The sequence below is a fragment of the Numenius arquata genome, chromosome 2, assembly GCF_964106895.1.
Source record: "Numenius arquata chromosome 2, bNumArq3.hap1.1, whole genome shotgun sequence".
NCBI classification, from domain to species: domain Eukaryota; kingdom Metazoa; phylum Chordata; class Aves; order Charadriiformes; family Scolopacidae; genus Numenius; species Numenius arquata.
Genome location: NC_133577.1, coordinates 118,782,538 through 118,803,595, shown reverse-complemented (window position 1 = coordinate 118,803,595; position 21,058 = coordinate 118,782,538). Strand labels below are relative to the sequence as shown.

The 21,058-nt window shown below is 37.1% G+C and overlaps 1 protein-coding gene across 1 annotated transcript in view; it reads left to right on the top strand.

Moving 5' to 3' along the window:
* FAM185A (family with sequence similarity 185 member A) overlaps positions 1 to 21,058 on the top strand; it is a 48,371-nt gene that overhangs the window by 11,657 nt on the left and 15,656 nt on the right. The window contains exons 3-5 of the mRNA XM_074144557.1: positions 1,170 to 1,262; positions 8,192 to 8,330; positions 15,263 to 15,304. Coding sequence (XP_074000658.1) covers positions 1,170 to 1,262; positions 8,192 to 8,330; positions 15,263 to 15,304 — 274 coding nt within the window. The remainder of the gene's footprint in view (positions 1 to 1,169; positions 1,263 to 8,191; positions 8,331 to 15,262; positions 15,305 to 21,058) is intronic.

Genomic DNA, 21,058 nt, shown 5'->3' with positions numbered 1-21,058 from the left:
AAATTAAATGACATCTACAGGAATAATACCCTTTTCAACAGAAACAAGTGTATCTGAAAATGGAGGTCGTGCTATGGGAAAATGAAGGGGGGGGTGTAAGCTTATCCAGCATGAAGTATAAAAAATGCTGAATATTTTTTTAATTCTGTGTTATTCTAGCATTTCCGCTAGTGAACTTAAGGAAAAGAGCTTTGCTGTTGAGATCCATAGACTTCTTAAAGTCAGATTTGTTGAAGTTGCAGCTTATGAATACAGTTATACTATTTATATCTGATTTTTAATTTCTTTTTTCTTTTTTTCTTCTCCCTTCTTACAAATGGTTAGGTTTTACTCTCAAGACCTGGGATTTTTTTTGTCTTTCTGAGAGTAGTTTGTTTATATTTCTGTGCATTTTTTTTCCCCTCTTCTCAGTGGTACGCAGCAGCAACTGAGAGGTATAGGGGCTATAGCATTTTTATTTGAAACTGGTTTCTTTGTGGAAAAAATTGAGATTGTAATGCCGATGTATGCAAAATACCTAATTTGAGTTAGAATCTGGTTGGAATGAAGCACTGTTGGATCTGGTTCTACTTGCAGGCCAAAGGTTTGCACTGGTGTGCATCCATAGAAGTTCATGGCTATATATACTACTCCAAGCATGAGTAGCTCTCTGGTGTGTTTGTGTGTATATATATGATTGTCTTGCAGACTACTGTGACACTGTGGGTTCCAGGTCACTGGAAGGCTCCAGCTTGCAAGTTCATTTTTCTCTGCCAGCTCATGTTTCTCATCTGCTGCAGCACTAGCTGTATGCATACCTTGGTTTCTGGATGGAGTATTAATGAAACGCAAAGTTCCCCCTTTCTTGCCCCACTGCTTATTTTAATATATCCTGAGTGAATGATTTTCTAGGTAAAAAAGCAAAACCAAACTCCCCACATTTACTGAGAAGAAAGGCTTCCTTGGCATCATTTTTTCCCTTGTTTGTCTGGTTACACAGAAAAGTGACTTGTTGGGAGCTTGACTCTGCTGGAAACAGCACATTTGGCAATCGCTTGAGAGGAAGCCTTTACAGTAAAATGGGAGTTTGTGATCCCAGGTGGTTATTGTGGTACAGCTTGGAAAAACAAGATAAATTGTGTTCTAATTACAATTATCCTAACCATATTATTTTAAAACTTTTTTTTCAGAGCCATAAAATTGATATACGGACAAATGGTGGTAAAGTAATTGGTCTTGGAACGCTTTATGGAAATACAGATATTCGTGCAACAGAGAAGGGTGTAAGTAAGAAGTAAAACTTTCTCTTCAATGTCTTATTCAGCTTATCTGTTGCAAAATGACTAAATTTTGGAGAATGTGCTGAAGAATATTTAATGACTCTCACTGGTTGATTGTCATTTCACTGTTAAATTTGTCTGTTCAATTATACTATCTTATACTTGGTTTGGCTTAGTAAACAGACTCCACAGAGCAGTAATAAGCGTGTGATCATTCCATCAGCACAGAGGTTGTGCCAGTTGATACAACTCATCTTTAACAAGCTTTAGTTATGTAGACCCTCACATAACACTTTAAACTTTTTACTTGATATCTAGGCACCTGGATTCTGCAATAGGCCTTTGAGTTTATTTTAGTGTCTCATGGATAGTGGCTTGATACTTGTACATGCTGTATGCTTCCAGCATTACATAGTTGTAAGAACGGAAGAGTAGAAGGTTTTGTGTATTTCTTTCCAGCTGAGGAAATATAATCACATGTAATCTTGTTATGACCTGCAGTGAGAAAGAATCATGAACAGGAAAAGTTTCATAGAGAAGTAGCTTGCCTTTTTCAGCAGATGGCAGTATGAGACAAACCTCATGCTACTCTAATCTGGTTTTGTTTCTTGCCATAGGTAGTCAATTCTCCATGTTTTAAAATAATGTAGAGGTAGACTCCCTACATAATACTACAGTTATCACACCAAGTCTGCGTTTTAGGCTCAGCTTGAATGCTTAGGCATCACAATGTACATGAAACTCGTTGCATTAGGATTCATTAGATCTGAAGCATTGCTATATGAACATGTGGAGCCAAGCCAAGTAGCTTGGATGCATGCAGTACTCTGTCAGAATCAACAGGTACCCTTCAAACCAGCATCACTGGGAAGAATCAGAAAGAGTGCAGGTAGCTCTCCCTAGCCAAGGATAGAATAGAGACCAAGCTATTAAGTTCTAGGAGTCCAAAATCATCTGTCATACCCATTGTAAACTGGGTTCCAAGATTGTATGTTCACTTACATAGAGCCAGCTGTGAGCTGTTCTTAATGTTGTGCTGTAAACTAAGCAACTTGCCATTGATGTTCCAAAAACTGTCAACATTAAATTGCCTACGTTTTTTGTAGTGCATGCTAGCCTGCCTTTTATGTACAAAAGAGCCCAGAGGCTGCTGTAGCTGTACTGTTGGTGGTGGTTGTTTAGTTTGGAGTTGTTTAGTCAGGAGATAAGGAGGTTGAAGGAAGACCTTATCACTCTCTACAGCTACCTGAAAGAGAGTGATGGATGTTGTGAGGTGAGGTGTTGGTCTCTTCCCAAGTTGTAAGTGATAGGATGAGAGGAAATGGCCTCAAGTTGCACCAGGGGAGGTTCAGATTGGGTATTAGGAAAAATTTCTTCACTGAAAGGGTTGTTAAGTGTTGGAACAGGCTGCCAATAAATGGTTTAGTTCCTTCTAAACTTGTAAATCTTTCTATCTCTCTCCCTCCTTTCCTTGGAGTTTTTGACAGTTCCATCCAGGGAAGTGGTTGAGTCACCATCCCTGGAGGTATTTAAAAGACATATAGGTGTGGCATTTAGGAACATGGTTTAGTGGTGGTTTTGGCAGTGTTAGGTTTACAGTTGGACTCGATCTTAAAGGTCTTTTCCAACCTAAATGATTCTATGATTGATATTTCTTCATGAACATTATTTCATCCCAGCAAGACCTCCCAGCATAAAGCAGAGTGGGTAAGGTCTGACTGTGACATGCTCTGTTGATACCAAGTTGGACTGATCAGTGCTAATTGATAGGCAGTTTCCTTGGGACTATTACTAGTTAGTGGAGTTAGGATCCATCCTAAGCCACTAGCAGCTATGGGGAGTTAAAGAGGGCAGAGGTAGTTCACAACTTTCTTGGTATGTCATCCATCTTCCTGAAAAGGGCTCCTGTTGGAAGGATCTGAAAACTGGAATCCTTGCGTTCTACCAGTGAATAAAATTGAGTTCTATCTTGGAAGTGCGTTGACTGCTGTGGGTTCATGCTGTTCACAACATACTAGCATGGCTGTTGTCCTTAAATTAGGGTTGTGCTGCTTAGGCATTTGTCCCAAACTAGTTTGTTACGCCAGCACAGTACATGGAGTTTTTCAAATACCTTGCTAGCGTTGATAAAAACAAGTGAGTGGTAGAAAAATAATTAGATATATATGTGAAAATATAGTTCATGAAAGTGAGAAATATAATTGTTTTGCTTTGAGTCTTTAAATGCTGTTTAAAAATCTGACTTTTTTCAGACACTGTCCTTCTGAAACAACAAAACAAATTTCATGCAGATTTAGTTGAAGTGCTTCTTTGTTGTCATAAATTTTTGTATAGTCTGTAATATTGCTGGAAGTCACTCTTACAGTTGTAACATAGTAACTTCAGCGAAGTGAGTCATTTTAACAGGAATTTACAGCTATGGAACAATAACAATTTTGGCTTATGTTATTGAACTTGTGTCACAAATCCTGATTTAGGATCCTGTTGCCTGCGCCAGTTTGTCACAAAAGAGCAGAGTGCACCTCACTCGAAAGAAGCAATAGGTTTTATTGAGGTAAAAATAATAATTTGACAGAGTTCAATAAATTTGGTGAAATTTAACAAAGCTTAACAGTGGTTTACCAAGGTTCAGTAAGTTTTATGGTAAGGTTCACCTTAATTGCTGCATGGAAGAAACATACAAAGGAAAATGGAGTTAGAATTAAGTTAGAACGAGTCATACAGAGACAGAGAAGGGTAAGGGAGACCCTCCCGTTGAGTCAAGATGTTCAGAGTGGACCCCTTCACTTTCTAAACTCCTGATGGAGCTTAGGTGCGGCCAGGTCTAATCTTAGTATCAGAGTTGGACAATGGTTTATGTCTAACAGAATTATCTATACCAAGTTTATAATAACAAATAGCTACATGGATCACTAATGTTTCAACAGCATGCTATCAGTCACTGACTAAAGATCTACTGTTGGTAAAAGGTCTCTCTGCCTCAAGGAGCAACCTTGAGAGATGTCCCAGCTCAAGGGGAGATCACAGCTCTGCTGCCTAGCAAGGAGAGTTTAAAGAAGGTTCACTTAAGTTGTCATATTTATGGAATAAGCTGGTTGGCTCATAGTCAAATTACATGCAGTGGGAAAGGTATGCATTAGACTCCTTGTATCTACAGCTTTCTTTGTTCCTTGATAAATGAGGCTTGGAAAAGCCACCTGCTATTCATGTGTTAATTGTATGATCAGTGTTCCAAGCTCATATGCATTGATGCTCACTGTGTCACTACTCCTTTGTGGGTTTTCAGTAATCTGCTCTGGAGAGACCTCACTTGTAGTACTGTGTCCAGCTTTGGAGTCCTCAGCACAAGAAGGACATGGACCTATTGGAGTGGATCCAGAGGAGGGCCACGAAGATGGTCAGAGGGCTGGACGTCTCTCCTATGAAGACAGGCTGAGGGAGTTGGGGTTGTTCAGCCTGGAGAAGAGAAGGCTCTGGGGAGACCTTATAGCAGCCTTTCAGTAGCTGAAGGGGGCCTACAAGAAAGCTGGAGACAGAGTTTCTACAAGGACATGTAGTGACAGGACAAGGGGTAGTAGCTTCAAACTGGAAGAGGTTAGAAACTTTTCATTATAAGGATGGTGAGGCACTGGAACAGGTTGCCCAGGGAAGTTGTGGATGCCCCATCCCTGAAAGTGTTCAAGGCCAGGCTGGATGGGGCTTTGAGCAGCCTGGTCTAGTGGGAGGTGTCCCTGCGCATGGCAGGGGGGTGGAACTAGATGATCTTTAGGGTCCCTTTTTACGAGTTCTTGGCCTGGCAGTGGCTCAGGCCTTCCTTTGGAGCTGGTACCAAACTACTGCTAGTTTAGTTAAGGGATCGAGTGCATCCATCACAGCTTCTCATTAACAAACTTTGCTGGGTAGTTAGGAAGGGCAGTGTGAGATACCCTTTCTCAATTGCCACTTCAGTTCATAATCCATTAGACTTATATCTCCTGTGCGTGTTTGTATGAGATGTTTCTTCAATCAGTTGCAGTCACCATTATGTAATTACGGCTCTGTCAGCATTTCCAGCCCCCTCCCAGAGGTGGGGAAGGAAAGGATGTGGTAAAGGACACCAAGCACTTGAGAAACAGGATATTTTTAAGGGAAAAAATGGAGAAGACAATAGTAAAATATTTGAGCAAGGATAGCACAAAAAGGAAGACCAAGAAGAATATGTGAGGAAGTTCTTTATCACAGAATCACGGAATTGTGAGAGTTGGAAGGGACCTCTAGAGATCATCTAGTCCAACTTAAATAGTCATATTTAAACATAGCAAGATGCTAATTTTCATCTAGAAAATGTGCTCAGGTGCAAAAACATTCTCAGTCTGATTTATGAGGATAGATTGACACTTTTTCTTTAAACGGTAAGAAACTGATGGAACATGAGCATGTGGTCAGTCTCAGTAACTGCAATTCCCAAGGCTCTCCTCTAAAGAGAGAGAATTTTTCCACAAAAACCTGGTGGTTCAATGGACAAAAATAATCAAATTTGTTTGACTGGGGAGTCATTAGCTAATCTGTGCCACAGGGACTTTTCTGTAACACTTACTTAGCGGAGCCAAACATCTATGTTCTGCCAAAAACTCATAAAGGTTAAATAATTTGGGATCAAAAACATATTTAGTCTTGGTAAAAAGCAAACTTTTTTTTATGCTTTCCCTATCTAGAATACTTTTTTAGTCTTGTACTTGAGCAGTCTGACTTCTCCCCCGTGATTCAGGTTATTCTGAAACAAATGTTCATTGTATTGGTAGTTTGTTTTATTTTTTATAGTAACTAGCTGGCGTGGTGCTTCTTTTTATCATGTGCTGAGACAACTCTTTTTATTGCTGTGCTTTTTTAAGAAAGGTAGCTGAGGCTGGTAAATGAGTGGGTATGTGAACTTGTTTATAATAAAGCACTTCATAATATTTAAATAAGAAGAACATCTAAATAGTGTCAAAACTTGCATACCATAGTAACAGATACAGCTTTTTGAGCTTTTCTTTTCCCATACAGGAGTGCCACAAGGCACCCAAGCTATGCAGATATTTTTAATTTATCCCCCTCACTGCCTTGAAGTGTGCTGTGCTCTATTTTCATTGTGCTGATAGCAATGATAGCCCTGCTAAAACTTGAAAGGTTCTTTGCAAGTCATTTATCTCTCTTCAGAACAGATTTAGATCATAGAGCCTAAAATGACAGTGGCTTTTGTTTTCCTTGTTGCTTTGGCCATATGCCACAGCAGGTTTAGACTTTGCCATTGTGGGTGAGGGAGTAGTGCAGTATTCTGTCGGAAACATTCCTAGGACAGATGCAATGTAAACTTATGTTTGTTAAGGTCTCTGCTTGTTAGAGTTTTGTTAGAGGCATTGGAAGATTTAAAAGCTGAATTGCTGTCACTTCAGTAGTGACAAATTATGCCTTAAGATCTTTGGGTTTGTTTATTGTTGATGCGTAGGTTCTGTATCATGGTTCTAAGCAGCATCACTATCAGAGATTGTAGATATTGACTGTCACATATGTCTAATTCTAGCACAGCACTTTGATCCCCGGATTTTCTTAAAGGTAGTTTGTTACATCCTTGGAGATTGACTTTGTATGGTAGCATCATGTAAAAAAGTATTGACAGTAGTCCATTCTGTAATCTTATGACTTAAGTTGTAAAGATGGCGTAAAGGTGAGTGTGTACGTATTGGTAAGGTTACTGTATCATTTGGCTGTCATAAAGTCCATACTAAACCAGCCTCTTTAGCTCACTTTTTGACACAGTAGAGCATGGAGTTTGCACAACACTAGCTGCTATTTGTCAGAATACCTCTTACTTCATCCATATTTTTTTTAATGTAATATAACACTGAAAGGGTCAGCAGACTTCTTTTGTATTAACTTTTTTCTTTAAGATGGCAATGCTATAATGACAAAATGGATTTAAAGATAATTTGACATAGGGCATGGTTTGATCTTGAAGGCCATATATCACTTCATGTAAAGAATAAGGATTTTGTGTAATTCACTTAGTCTGCATAAGAAAAATAAAAACAAATTGAGTGCGAGTTAAGTATGAACTATTGCATGATTACATCATAAATCAAGTTTACCTGAGGAAGAATAGAATTAAACTCATATGGTAGTTGCACAAGCTTGTGATCTGTTTTGTTCAGATAGGTGTAGGTTATGTCATACAACCAGTTACTTGTACATAGATAATTTAATCTATCCCCTTTTATTCCCCAAATGTATCCATAGGGCAACTTTTAAAATTTTACCCTTTCTCTCAATTTCTGTTGAAAAGAAGAAGAAATGGTGATCTTATCCCTCATTTTTCAAGACTTTGTATAGCTTGAGGCTTAAGTCCAAGACAGGCCTGAGTGACCTAGGTGATGCGAACAATTATACTGAGAAAAAGAGCAGTTGTGGCTTTTTTGCACATCTTCACTGAAGCTATGTCTACAAAGTGAGCCAGTTACATTCAGCTGTTTATGCAGATTTTTAACAAAGACAGTAGATGTTTCAGTATATGGTGGCATAAAACTGATTACCAAAGCTTTGAGTGTCACAATATTATATGAACCTTAAGCCTTCATTATTAAAGCTAATCCTTTTTTAACTTTTCAAAATGAAATGTTTTGGTTTTTAAAAATAAGTCAAGGATTTTTTCAGCCATTTGTGACTATTTGGGTTCTTCACCTGTATGATGGATATAATAATTCCTGGGAATGTTGTAAAGAATCATTAACTTGTTGGTCAGAGCTCTTAGATGAAAAGGGTTTTTGTTTTGTCTTGTGTAGCTTTTAACTAAGAACTTGATTCTGTTCATTCTGCACCAACAACTGCTTTCCATTTGTTTTGCCTCTAATAGTGTTACTTCCCTCTGCCTTTTCAAACTGTGATGACAAGTTTTCCATTATGTTTATTTCTCTTAGAGTGTGAATATAGAGAAGCTGCAGGGGACATCCATCAACATATCTACTGAAGATGGGCTACTGAAAACTAAGTATCTCTATGCAGAATCATCATCTCTGTCTTCAGTAGCTGGTGATATTATGCTGGGAAGTATTCACGGTAAGAAGGAAATACTGTTACAAATTTAGCTGCTTTGAGGGTATTCATAATGTTCACAGTAACAAATGGACTAATGCTATAGACTATCACTGAATCAACTGTGCACAGCATATGGACAGAAGAGTTCTGTATTTGTTAGAGACTGAATTGGTGAGAATTAATTTACCATATAGCATACTGTATTTATTTTTAAAACAATTTTATAAGCACACTCGTGAAATAGCAAAAGATGTATTATGGGAAACAAATACATTGCACATACTAAGGGTGTCAAAATATTTTAAAATTCAGTGGTGAAAATTATACTAAAAGTAGTAAAGAGACTTTTCCCCCCTCTCCACCCTTTATTTTTTTCATAGGAGAAGTAATTTTTACAGCATCTACTAAGAACTATGGTAGAACTCAGTTGTATTGCTAAGTTTTTAGCAGAAATGGTCTGTGTGTGCTACCACCTTATACTAATTGAGTGGTGATAGTTTATGTTCTTTGGGGTGAAAAACATCTCTAATCATCCACCCTTTACCATCCTTTGTCTAGAACTGAAACTAATTAACTGGATTGTCTTTTATATAAACAGCAGTCAGGGCTGGAATCTGGTGTGGTTTTGTAATTTAACAAATTTCCCACTGAATTCTGACTGTGCTGTAATGTGTTTGTGATGATTAAACATTAAGTAAAACTGGAGGATGTACAAAGTGAAAATTCCTTGGGTCAGAGTTCCAGATTTCCTGGAAATTATATACATTATAAACAAATTGCTGCAATTTCTTAGCAATTTTGTGTTGTCATCTTGCTTCAAAAATGACTCTTGGCTCTGACTTAAAGGAGCAACTCCTTTGTTCATTTAGAGTAAACTTAAGACTGGTTTCTAAACCTGTTAAGTAAAGTTCACTTCAGCATGCGTAACCAGAAATAAGACTTTAATTTTTTTTTTCTTCTTGTTATTACATTTTTCTAGCATGTAGACTGTATTGTTACTAGTATTTCTGTCTAAGCTGTGTTGTTTTGGATTCTTTCTAACTCCAGACCCATATAATGATACTGTGGAATGATGAGTTGTGGGCATGTTCATGCTTCTGTGCACATCCAAAAGTTTATTTTTGTTCTCTTGATACAAAAATGAAATTACAACTGCTGTACTTAGTGACTTGCTTCCTTCTTGTTTAGCTGAACAACAGTGCAAACAAATAGAATTGTATCCAAGTTATACAGATATTTCTTAAGTTACTTCAGTTATTTTCATGAGCTGTCTGCAAAATGGATCTGGAACACCTAACGTTATTTTAGCTGTTTCTTTTAAAAACAATTGCACATTGACACTTGCTCAGTACTTCTATTTTTTCACAAAAATATTTTCTGCAAAACATCATGCTCCTCAACCATGTTTTAATAGTAAGAGCAAATACTTTTAAAGTGTTTTAAATTATTATATAGCATATATATATACACACACGCACACATATATTAGCAGAAAAAATGAACTCCTCATTTCATGTTAGGAGAAGAATGATCACTTTTACTTCTAGTCTTTGCTCATGAGGTAGCTCAATTTTAGTAGTAGCTTTGTTTGTAAGCACTTGGATAGATTGTACCTCAGGCAATTAAACCCTCTATTTCCCTATAGCTGAAAATCTCCTGAAATTATACTTGGCATAAAATCAGCACATCTGTGCACAAAACTGAGCTAGACATCATTGCTTCTGAACAGAGAACTTCAAGGTCAGAGCGACACAAAGTTTACAAACCTGCCTGGGATCCATTTTGTAGTTGAGACTCAGACTGTACAATTGCAACAGTGTCAGCTTGAGTACAAACTGGGCTCAGGAAGAGTCTGAATGGAATTAAAATTATGACCTGAAAGACTAAAACTGACTCTATGTAGAAATGCTGTAATGATTCTGTATTGGAGTCCTTAAGCAATCCCGTAACAGTGATACTGTCTTCAATGTTCTTCCTGTCCAGTGCCTCAGGTTATGGAGGCGTGAGCATATCATCAGAAGTTAAATATCTCTGCTGTCACAAAAAACAAGCAGACAAAAAAACTCCAGCAGCATGATACTAGCAAATGACAAACAAAAGTTTTTCTGAGCTTTTTATTTTTAAAGTGAGCTTATATTGTGTGCACCGTGCATTTAACATTGTTGAAAACAATATTTTTATTATACAACAAAAATTAGAATCATAGAATCATAGAATCGTCCAGGTTGGAAGAGACCCTTGGGATCATCGAGTCCAACCATCTAGCCTACTCTACAAAGTTCTCCCCTATACCATATCCCCCAACACCACATCTAAACGTCTCTTAAACACATCCAGGGATGGTGACTCAACCACCTCCCTGGGCAGCCTATTCCAATGCCCGACCACACTTTCTGTGAAAAATTCTTTCCTGATGTTCAGTCTAAACCTACCCTGCTGGAGCTTGAAGCCAATCCCTCTCGTTCTGTCATTAATTACCTGTGCGAAGAGACCAGCACCAAGCTCTCTACAGTGTCCTTTCAAGTAGTTGTAGAGAGTGATGAGGTCTCCCCTCAGCCTCCTCTTCCTCACACTAAACAGTTCCAATTATTACTGTCCCAAAAATTACTGTCATGTTTTTTATAAAATGATTATATTGCTGTTAGTAGGATGAATACAAATGGTAGTTTGAATATTTGACTTTTAATTTAAATTGAGTTTAACTCACTTTTTAATGTCTTCTAGATTTTACTCCTTGCAGTGCATAATTGTTGTGTTTATATGTACTAATAATTTAAAAACTTAATAGAATTTAAGATTTTACTTAACGGTGTCTTTCTTACTCGTTTTCCTATTAAAATTGCTATCTCTGAAATGGCCTATATTATACACTACAAGGATTTTGAGAAATGCTGTCTCAAAATAACAAAATAGCTTGCATTTTGCAGGCACGTTTTAATGTAAAATCTAAGTAATTCATATATCCAATAAGAAAGCTAGATTGAGGTGTCCAGAAATGGACTGTTCCCAGCAGATGTCTTAGTTCTGAAGTCAGTAAAATATTTAAGATGCCCTTAGAATGGGGGATTAAGATATCTATGGAAATATCACTGAGTACACACAGCTTTTTCTGTGGTCCAACCCACAACTGAAGGGAAGGGGGTAAATGGTGCCTATTGAATCTAATCAGTCTTGCCAAGAAAAAAAAAAAAAAGGTAAAGGTAATAGAATATGCATGTAGGCATTTTTAATTGCTCTTTCGCATGCTTCATACTTTTGGTGGCAAATGAATAATGTGCTATTTTGAAGAAATTGGTTTTGAGTCATTTTAATTAGTTTCTGTAATGGGCATTACAGATGTCAGACACCATTGAGCTTTCTAGTTGACACTTAAAAACCAAAAGGACAACAGCTCCGAGACTGAGAAATGTGCTACTTTGTCCAAGTAGCAAAAACGCTATAATGAAACTTCTCCACACAGGGGGACACGTAGGAGAAAAAGGAAACCCTTCTTTGCAACTGTCTCAAAGTGTTGGATTGAGTTGTGTCAATTATTAATTTATTTTATTCAGAAAATAGTTTAGGTTGGAGAGGAATTTGATATCTAGTCCAAACCAATGCTTAAATTGGGCTCAATTAGAGCAAACTTGCTTATGGCCTTGTCTGGTTGAGCTCTGAATATTCTCAAGGACAGAGATTGCATGACCTTTCTCAGTGACTTGTTCCAGTTCTGAATTATCCTTCTGGTGGGAAAAAACTTTCTTTTTTTTTTTAATAACAATTTCCATTGTGGCAATTTATAGCCATTATCCCTTCTTACTGCATCACCATGAGAAGAGTCTGTTTCTTTTCTCTATATCATCCCATTGGGTAGTTGAAGACCACAAGAAGATTCTCCCTCAGTCTTCTCCTTTTCAAGCAAAACAAACCGAGTTCTCTGAGTATCTTTAGTGTGCTCTGGGCCCCTAATCTTCTCAATACCCTTCTCTGGTATCACTTAAGTACATCAGTGTCTTTCTTGACTTGGAAGCCCAAAATTGGACACAATATTCCAAATGCAGTCTCACAAGAAGGCTTTGCCTGCTGGCTGTACCGTTAACCATACAGCTCAGTATGCAGTTGACCTCCTTTACCGACTCATACTGAAGATGGTGTCCAAGATGCCCCAGTCCTTACCTGCAAACCTTCTTTGCAAACAGTCAGCACTCAACTTCTACTGCTTTACAGGGTTGATTTGTCTCATGTGCAGGACTTTATAATTGCTTTCAACCTTTTCTTCTATCATAGTCTAGTAGCTGTTTCATTATGTAAGAGAATTGCCCTGGAAAACATGGTTGTTGAAGTTACTTTATATATTTACCCACTAATTAATATATAGGAAAAGGTGAACATGTAACTGCCTTAGTCAGGTCACTGACAGGATAAGACAAAGTAAAAATCTGCAGTGTTTCAAAGCTAGTATAGTATAATGCTTGAGCTTAATACTCTATAATCCCTTCTTAAAAGAATCTGATATACCAAAGTATGTTCCATAAATTTCAGCTATTTTCCTGGATTTCACTGTATATAAAATGGGACTGTAGAAACTTTATTTTTTTCCTTTTTAGGCATGTCTCTGCTTTAGTCTGATGCAAATTTAAAATGCAAAGTCAAAGTGGTAAAAAGCTGCACGGGGGTTTATTTGCTTTTTCTGTACACCAGAATAACTCTGCCACCTTGAGAGCATTCAAAACAAATTGAAGGAATGGAAATGATACAGTGTAAAGTAATACCTTTATCTGCATCCCTAGCCATTTTTTGCCCCTAATCCTATACTGAACCTGACTAGCAATTTATAGTGTTTATGGGGAAGCAAAGCTTGCACATGGTAGAAAAGATAACTGTTTCTTCAGAAGCAATAAAAAGAGAAATGCTAAGCAACTGTCCTCAGTATTCAGAGTTTTTATCAGAGTTAGGTTGATGGTTGAACTAGATGATCTTAAAGGTCCCTTCCAATCTAGACAATTCTGTGATTCTATTTTGGACTTTATAGTATTGCACTACAATGCTGAAGTCAGTTGGATGTAATAATCAAACTAGCAATTACCTTTGGTCAGGTCTTTCTCTCTTTGCCCTTGATGTGTTCAAAAAATTCTTGGCTAGCTTAAAAATTTAGTCAACCGTTGGCCTTCATGGAACAATTGCATAACCAAAAGTACACTTCTGTGCACTGTCTGTAGACACTGCAGGTCTCAACACAGCAGGATGTTCCTATCTGCTTTAAAAGCAACTTTTGTTCTAGCTAGATGTTTGAGGTGAGCCTATCACACTAGTATGTTTACATTGCACAACATTAGTTGTATCTGCCATCTAAGGCTGTGGTTAATAAGAGTTTGATTTCCAAATACTTAGTTTTTTTCAAGGACCTGCTTATCAAAACAGGAAACAAAAATCCCAGGAAAACAAAGAACAAACCAGCCAATCCACAAGTCCCAGGGGCTGTATTCAAACGGAATATAATCTAGCTTCAGCCCCATGGGAGTTGCTAGCTGACAAAACCCTAGGCTTTTCTTGTAGGTTTCAGAAAAATAAGTACTAGTCATGATAAAATGGGGAAAAGGGTGGGATAATTATAGTGTGCCTTTTAAAAACAGCAAACAGTAAAGCCAAATATATTTCAAGTTCATTGAAATATGGTTTTGTTTCTACTCTGATTTTCAGAACCCCTAAGTATTTTGTACAGTATGTGCTTGAAATGATGAATTAAAGAATATTGATGACAGGCTGCTTTTCTAGCTTTCAGCCCACAGACTGCTAAGAAAAACACTACAGGTCATATACAGTGGAATTCATTCCACCCTCATGGCTGTTTACTACTGTGCAATTACAGAAGATGGAAGCAGAGCTTGATTTTTTTTTTTTTTATTTTTTTTTTTGCACCAACTTTAAAGGCCTCTTCCAAAAACTCTGAAAATTGTTGTATTTCTAAATTGGACTAAATTACTGTGATCAACCTCACTTCTTAATCTCTTATCCTCCCGGGAGGATGAGGGAGTGGCAGAAATGACATGTTGTGGTTTAGTTTTTTTAATTTAAAACAATTTTTAGGCAATTATACATGTGCAACATACACGCAACTATGGAAGTTTCTACCAACTTTGTTAGACTGTTAGTATTATAGATGGCTTTTCTGTTATGAGGTACATCTGTCCTGCTTCCAGATTGTCTTGATGCCATAGGTAAAGGGGAGGAGTATGTATTTTGAGATTTTAAGGTTAGAACACCAGTGCCTGTTTAAAGTGTCACAAGTTCAGTAGGAGACCATTCTACATTTTATGCTTTATGCACTCTTTTGTTTGATGTTCTCCAGTTTGTCCAACACACTCAGATCTCACTTAAGTCAATGAAAAGCATTAACGAGGGGTGTCATGCATGTAAGAATAAGTTTGGAGGCAGTAGGTCGTGTTTAGTGAGTCCAGGAAGGAGCCTTTGAGGATAAAGCAAAAATGTCCTCCCCATTGGACAGGAGGGGAACATATATGTATCTATATAAGAGAGGAATATAGAAACCGCTTGTGTTACTCATGCTATTAAACTACTTAAATCATCCATAGTGGTGGTGTGGGCACCAGAGCAATTTAAAAAAATAAAAAAGGCCCAAAATAAAATAAGTAAATATTGTGCTTTAGCCTCCCAATGGCTCTCTGCTTTTCTTTCCCTCACATCCAGTCTGTGTCGTTAAGCTTTACTCAGTGCTTTTACTGTCTGGAATCACCTCATTGTTACCCACATGCTGAAATTTTTGTTTGTAGAGCAATAATACTCAAGCAATATAACTGGTTTATGTTAGTTTGCTTTTATATGCAAATCAGATATAATACTACAACTATGATGCCCTTGTATAGGATCACATTACTTTAGCCTTTGTTATGATTTCAGAAATCAGTTTAAAAATATGCTTTTAACATTTTTTCCCCCTTTTCTTTTCCTAATAGGTAACACCAGCCTTCAGACCAAAACAGGGAGTATCACAGTAGGTAGGTTCTGCCGCCTCTTTGAGAGTTCTCTTTTTCGAAATCTTCCCTTCTCCTTTTTAAAAGCTAAATACTCCTAGGGAAAGTAAAAAGCAGGTGATTCCTCACGGATGTTTTTGCCCTCTTTTCTTTTTAGGAATAGCACTGGTAGCTCTGTAGCTGAAGGAGATCCTTTCCAAACGTGACTGTCAGCCCTTTGCAGTTGGGCAAGGCACAATGCTTTTGGTACCACAATACCCGCTGGGCTTTGCACAACTTAGACTGAGTCTAGGTGTCATCCTTTAGGTTAAGTTGGGATAAAAGGACTTGAGAAAACACTAAGCGTACATCAAATGCAATCATTTTGCCTTTAACCTAGTTCTCTATCTTATATTTGTCGATATCAATGATTAGCTATGTTTAATTTTTGTATCACAAAGCATTAATCATTGATATATTACATATTTGGGGGGGAAAGGCTAGTGATAATTTAAACAACATTTCCAAACTATTACACTGATCATAATTTTCCCTTCAGAAATAAAAATGGCTCAAATTTTCTTTCAAGAACTTGAGCTTTTATGCAATAGGGTAACAGCGTTATCAGTTATAAAATGCAACTGATACAACATATATCATAGTACATCAACATAGAAGTGAGAAACTCAAATTCTAGTTATTTCTATGACAGAAGATTGAAGTAACAGAATCATAGTCAAGGCTTTGTCTCTTGAATGGACATAGAAGGATTTTCCCCTTCTGTAAAACTTGGTTATAGCCCCAAATCTCAAAGACTTCTGCTAATGGTAGTAACCATAGCCACTCATTAAGCATTGTTCAGGGACGATCTGTACTGTTACAACTCTTCTTATGTTTCTAAGCAATCTATATTAACAGTCCTGGAAAATGAATGCAATACACATTCTTATGAGTTAGTCATTAAACCACAGGATTAAATTAAGCTTGCTAGTCTGTTTTTCTTTCTGTTAAATAAACTCATAGAGTATGAAGAGTGTTTAAATAAAGGGTTCTTAACACAGGAGGTAGGTTTTTCCATCAACAGATGATGGTTATTTTCCTTATTATACCAGGTTCAGCTTAAACATTAGGACACATCTTACAGTTGAATAAACTTTATTTTTCAGATTTCAATACTGAAAGCAGTAGTTAGACTTAATTTCTTCCTGAAGAGCATTAAAAATCCTTGAGACTTTTATGGATTTTTCCAAAGGTAAAAGACTTTTAAAATCCAGTGGTTTAACTCTAAAAACTTGGGAAAGAAAATGTAAAGTTTTAAGTGAAAGGTTTTTGTGTATGAGAAACTTATGCCACAAGGTTGCTTGTTGGATTGCCAGAGGCCTGACAGGGATTTGCTGATAGAAATAGGAAGAACAACTTGGATCTTCCAACTTCCTTGGCTGGGTTTTCATAGGGGTGTAATTATTTATTTCACTGGAGGCAGAATTTTATCAATTAACTGAAAAAAAATGCACTCACTTCTAGATTTTGAGGATGTATCCTTTCCTTTTGAGGTTTTTTTACAAGTCAAATGTGAGTGCTGGATTGTTTTTCAAAATATTTTGGGGAAAATGCAAGTGACTGTATTGACAGTTTCTTATTCTTGCATAATTCTGCATTAAAACAGGAAAACAATGCTGTTGTCTCTCCTCTTTAATTTTCTGCCTTTTTATTATTTATAAAATAGTTTTATTTGTTGGGATTTGTTTTATTGGAGTATTACTTGTTTGTGTAAATCTATTTTTATTTTTTGAAGACTCTTATCCAAAATTCAGTCTGATTTTTAAGCATCTGGCATATGGCAGTGTTTCACATGACATTGTTAAAATATGGAAGTAGGAATTATTCCTTTTTTAATTTTTCTATACTGTGAGTTTCTTAGTTACTGACAAATTGTTTTCCAACCCTATACTAGAAGCTTCCTACTTCTAACAAATGTTCTATGGGTTTTTAATGACTTCTTAATTTAAAACAACCGGACCTATTTTTATTTCTAGTTTAAGTTACTACTTAAAATAGTCATTAGAAATCTGAATTATCTTACAAAAAGTAATGGAGTACTTTGTTTTTTAGAACTAGCTTAATCTTTTAAATTTTTATGTGGTGAATTCACAGGAAAACTCAGGTTGGAAGAGCCTTCAGGAAGTTGCAAAATCATAGAATGGTTGAGGTTGGAAGGGGCTTCTGGAAGTCATCTTGTCCAGAGCCCTGCTCAAGCAGTCTCTAGTCTCCAACCTCCTGCTCAAAGCCATGCCAACTGTGAGGTTGCTCAGGGCTTTATCCTGTGGTCTTGAAAACCTCCAAGGATGCAGACTACATCTTCTCTGTGCAAGCTGTTCTACTGCTAGACTGTCCTTAGGGCGCAAAAGATTTTCCTTCTATACAGACTGAAACGCTCTTGTTTCAGCTTATGTCTGTTGTTTCTCATCATATACCACTCTGAGAAGCCTGGCTTTGTCGTCTTGATCACCTCCTCACAGATACTAGGAAGCTGCTGTCATGTCCTGAAGCAGTCCATTATCCAGACTGAGCAAGCCCTCATCCCTCATCCTCTCCTGATGGGGAAGGTGCTCCACACCCTGACTATCTTGGTGTTTCTCTGCTGAATTCACTCCAGTGTATTGCTGTCTCCCTTCTCTTGGGAGCCCCAGTGCTGTGTTCCAGGTGTGGTCTAATGAGTGCTGAGTAGAGGGGGGGTAATCCCTTCCCTTGGTACACTGGCCATGCTCTAGTTAACACTGCCAAGGATAATGTTGGGCTTCTTTTCTGCCAGGACATACTGCTGGCTCGTGTTCAGTCCTGCTAGAATTAGCTTATTTCTCAATGTTACTGGTATGGCCTCTGATTATATATTCTCTACTCTGCTGCCAAGCCAAATTTTCCCCTACCAGCTCAAAAAAACCCTGTTTTTCCTTACTGGATTACTTATGTTTAACCTAATTATGTATTGAAGTAATGAATCTTCTGCGCTTAGTATAGTCAGAAATGATAAAGCTTATGCTGGTTGTGTCATTTCAGAGGTGAAGAAACAACCTTAACCAGCTTGTGGGCAGCAGGGACTTACTCTAGCAAGGAAAATTGTATATTGAGATCCAAGAAACTCTTAATTTATATATTTTTTAAATATGTTGGTGTCAGTTTGCCTTGTTCTGCTAATTTCTGAATTACTACTTGCTTTCATCATCAGCCTTTGTTTCGATGTTCCGCTCCCTTCTCTTTGTCCTTGTGAGTGCATATTATATAGCGTTCTGGACAGAGCTTATGTCCCGGAGAAGCTACTTCTAAAAACTGGCATCTCGGCTACTTGTTGTAGTTTTGTGTCACCAGCAAATTGGGGGGGTATACTCTGCTCCATCATCCAGATCATTAATAAAGACGTTAAACAGGATTGGACCCAGTATTGACCCTGGAGTTTGCTGCTAGTTACTGGCCTTGAACTTGAGGCTCACTGCTGAGCAGTTTTACAAAATTTAGTGAAACTCCCACAAGAGGTTTTGTGGGGATTTCGTATTATAGACAATCTCATACATGCATCTTGTCAGGAATCTCTTCAGAAGTTCCACCTCATCAGTCTCTTAAACATTTAAAATAATAGACATCTGTAGCCAATTGATTTGCAGGGATGATTAAAAACTTGGTGTAGTCTATGGAAGAAGATGCATAGGTATGGACGGCGTGGATAGATATTTGAAGGGGAAGATCCTATTTGGCCTACATTAGGTCAGAAGCTTGTTGAGGTGAAGTTGTACCTGGCACATTTCTGATGCAGGATTGAGGCACATATGCAATGATTTTTTTGGACAAAATAAGTTACCCAAAAGAGACTTTAAAACCAATGGGTAAAACTTTAAAATCAAGGTAGAAAATAGATCATTTAGAGATAAAAGGACAGCTTGGACAATTTAGTTAGCAAATTAATTGTTTTCATGAGAGATTTCTTTGCTTTCTGTGTAATGTTGTTTGTTTTGCCAGGTCTGGATGGTGAGCGTGGCAAGGACTGCTAATGATTTTTAGTAATATGTGTAGTTAGTGGATTTAGTGTCTACATTTCGGTTTCTCATAATATTTTTCATGTGAAAGTTTTTGAACAACAAAGCAAGAAAATTGACTAGTGTTTATGAAAAACAATACTAAATAGATGGTTAAGTAGGAATAAAATCTTTCTCATACTTCAGATATGTTGGAATCTTACGCTTCTATCTTTAACCATGCACAATAAATATTTTGTGCTTTCCTACTGAAATCAGTTTTGTAGCTGATTTTAACATAAGCAAGGTCAGTTGTTATGTGCTATTAGGAAAAGTAATTGTTTTTTCTTAGAGTAAGGAAAGATCACTTGTGTTTATTCCTTTTTTTAGTACTTGGCTCTATAAAATGAAGAAGAGATACTGAATGTTCTGAATGATATTTCAGTTTTGTCACTTTTGAGGACCTTTCAGTGATCTTAACTTGAAAAAGACGATACAGTTAATGTGGTTTATTCTTCAAGCTGTACTACTAAAACGGCTAAATGCAGATAATGGACTGTTTGGGGGGGGGAAAACCACTACTTTTGTTTGCTGTGTAAGATTATTTTTAAGGTTATTCCATGAAAACTGAATTCTGGGCACTATTTATATGCCCTTTAATGTAGTTTCAGCATATTACTTCACATACCAGTCTTTGTAACTTATTTTGATTTTCTTAACTAACGAGAATTAGTATCTTTGTTAGAACACATCACTTCTATTTGATCCTGAGCACGTACAGGTTCGCCCGTCTTGGGACCACAGTCAGAATTCTTCTTTTGAGTTATAAAGGCTAATATAGCTGGTGTCTGTGGTAGAAAACCTATTTTTCATAAAGCTTAACAAAAACTGTGTCAAGGATAACTTGCTTTGTAGCTTTTTTTAGTTTGTTTTTATTTTTTCTGTACTAGTAAATTCTTAAATAGCTGAAGTTGCTCAAGAGTACTCATCTGTTCTCTTTCCAGTAGAACGATTCATCCTTGTATTTCCCCTTGTCAGGGAATTGTCAGTCCTTAGCAAACTCATTTTTTTTCCTACCAGATTGTGTTACTTGACACAGGGTAATTTTTCTTGTTGAAATATTCATTTATTTATTTATTTACACTTGGCCTTTTTTGTTACATAACCTCATATTTGCTGTTTTTAACCCGTTTTCAATTTTTCCCCTCTTCTCATTTGTTTAGTGTTACAGAGATACAAAAATTAAACAGCATCTTTAGTAGACTTTGCAGAGTGATGAACAACTTTAAGTCTCTCAGCATTCTTATTTGTATCTAAGTATTTGTATTTAATATCATAGCCATAAAATCCCTACCATTAATCATATTCAGTTGTTTCCATAAAATATATTTCATGTTATTTCCATAGATCAAAGCTGAACAAGTATTGTAATGTCAGCTTTAGGGTTTAGCTAATGATGCCGAGGTTCTCAGTGTTTTTGAAACTTTGCTGTGTTTTCTTCTGCTGTAAGAAACTTCTGGTCAGTGGTGTACTCCGGGAGTCAAAACCTGGTAAGTCACCCTCCCAAACAGTGTTCTGCTTTCCCTCAAGTTGTTGTTTGGTCTGGTTTTTAGTTTTTTGTACTTTCAAGGTAAATCTGTGCCTTAGTGAACCTATGCCTACTGCCCACTTCCTGTATCTTTTATTCTGTTTGAGCTATCTACATGCAGAATCCAGTCACTCTCAGAAAATTAGAATTCAGATTTTTTATGCATAGACATAGATATATATATACACATATATATATATATAC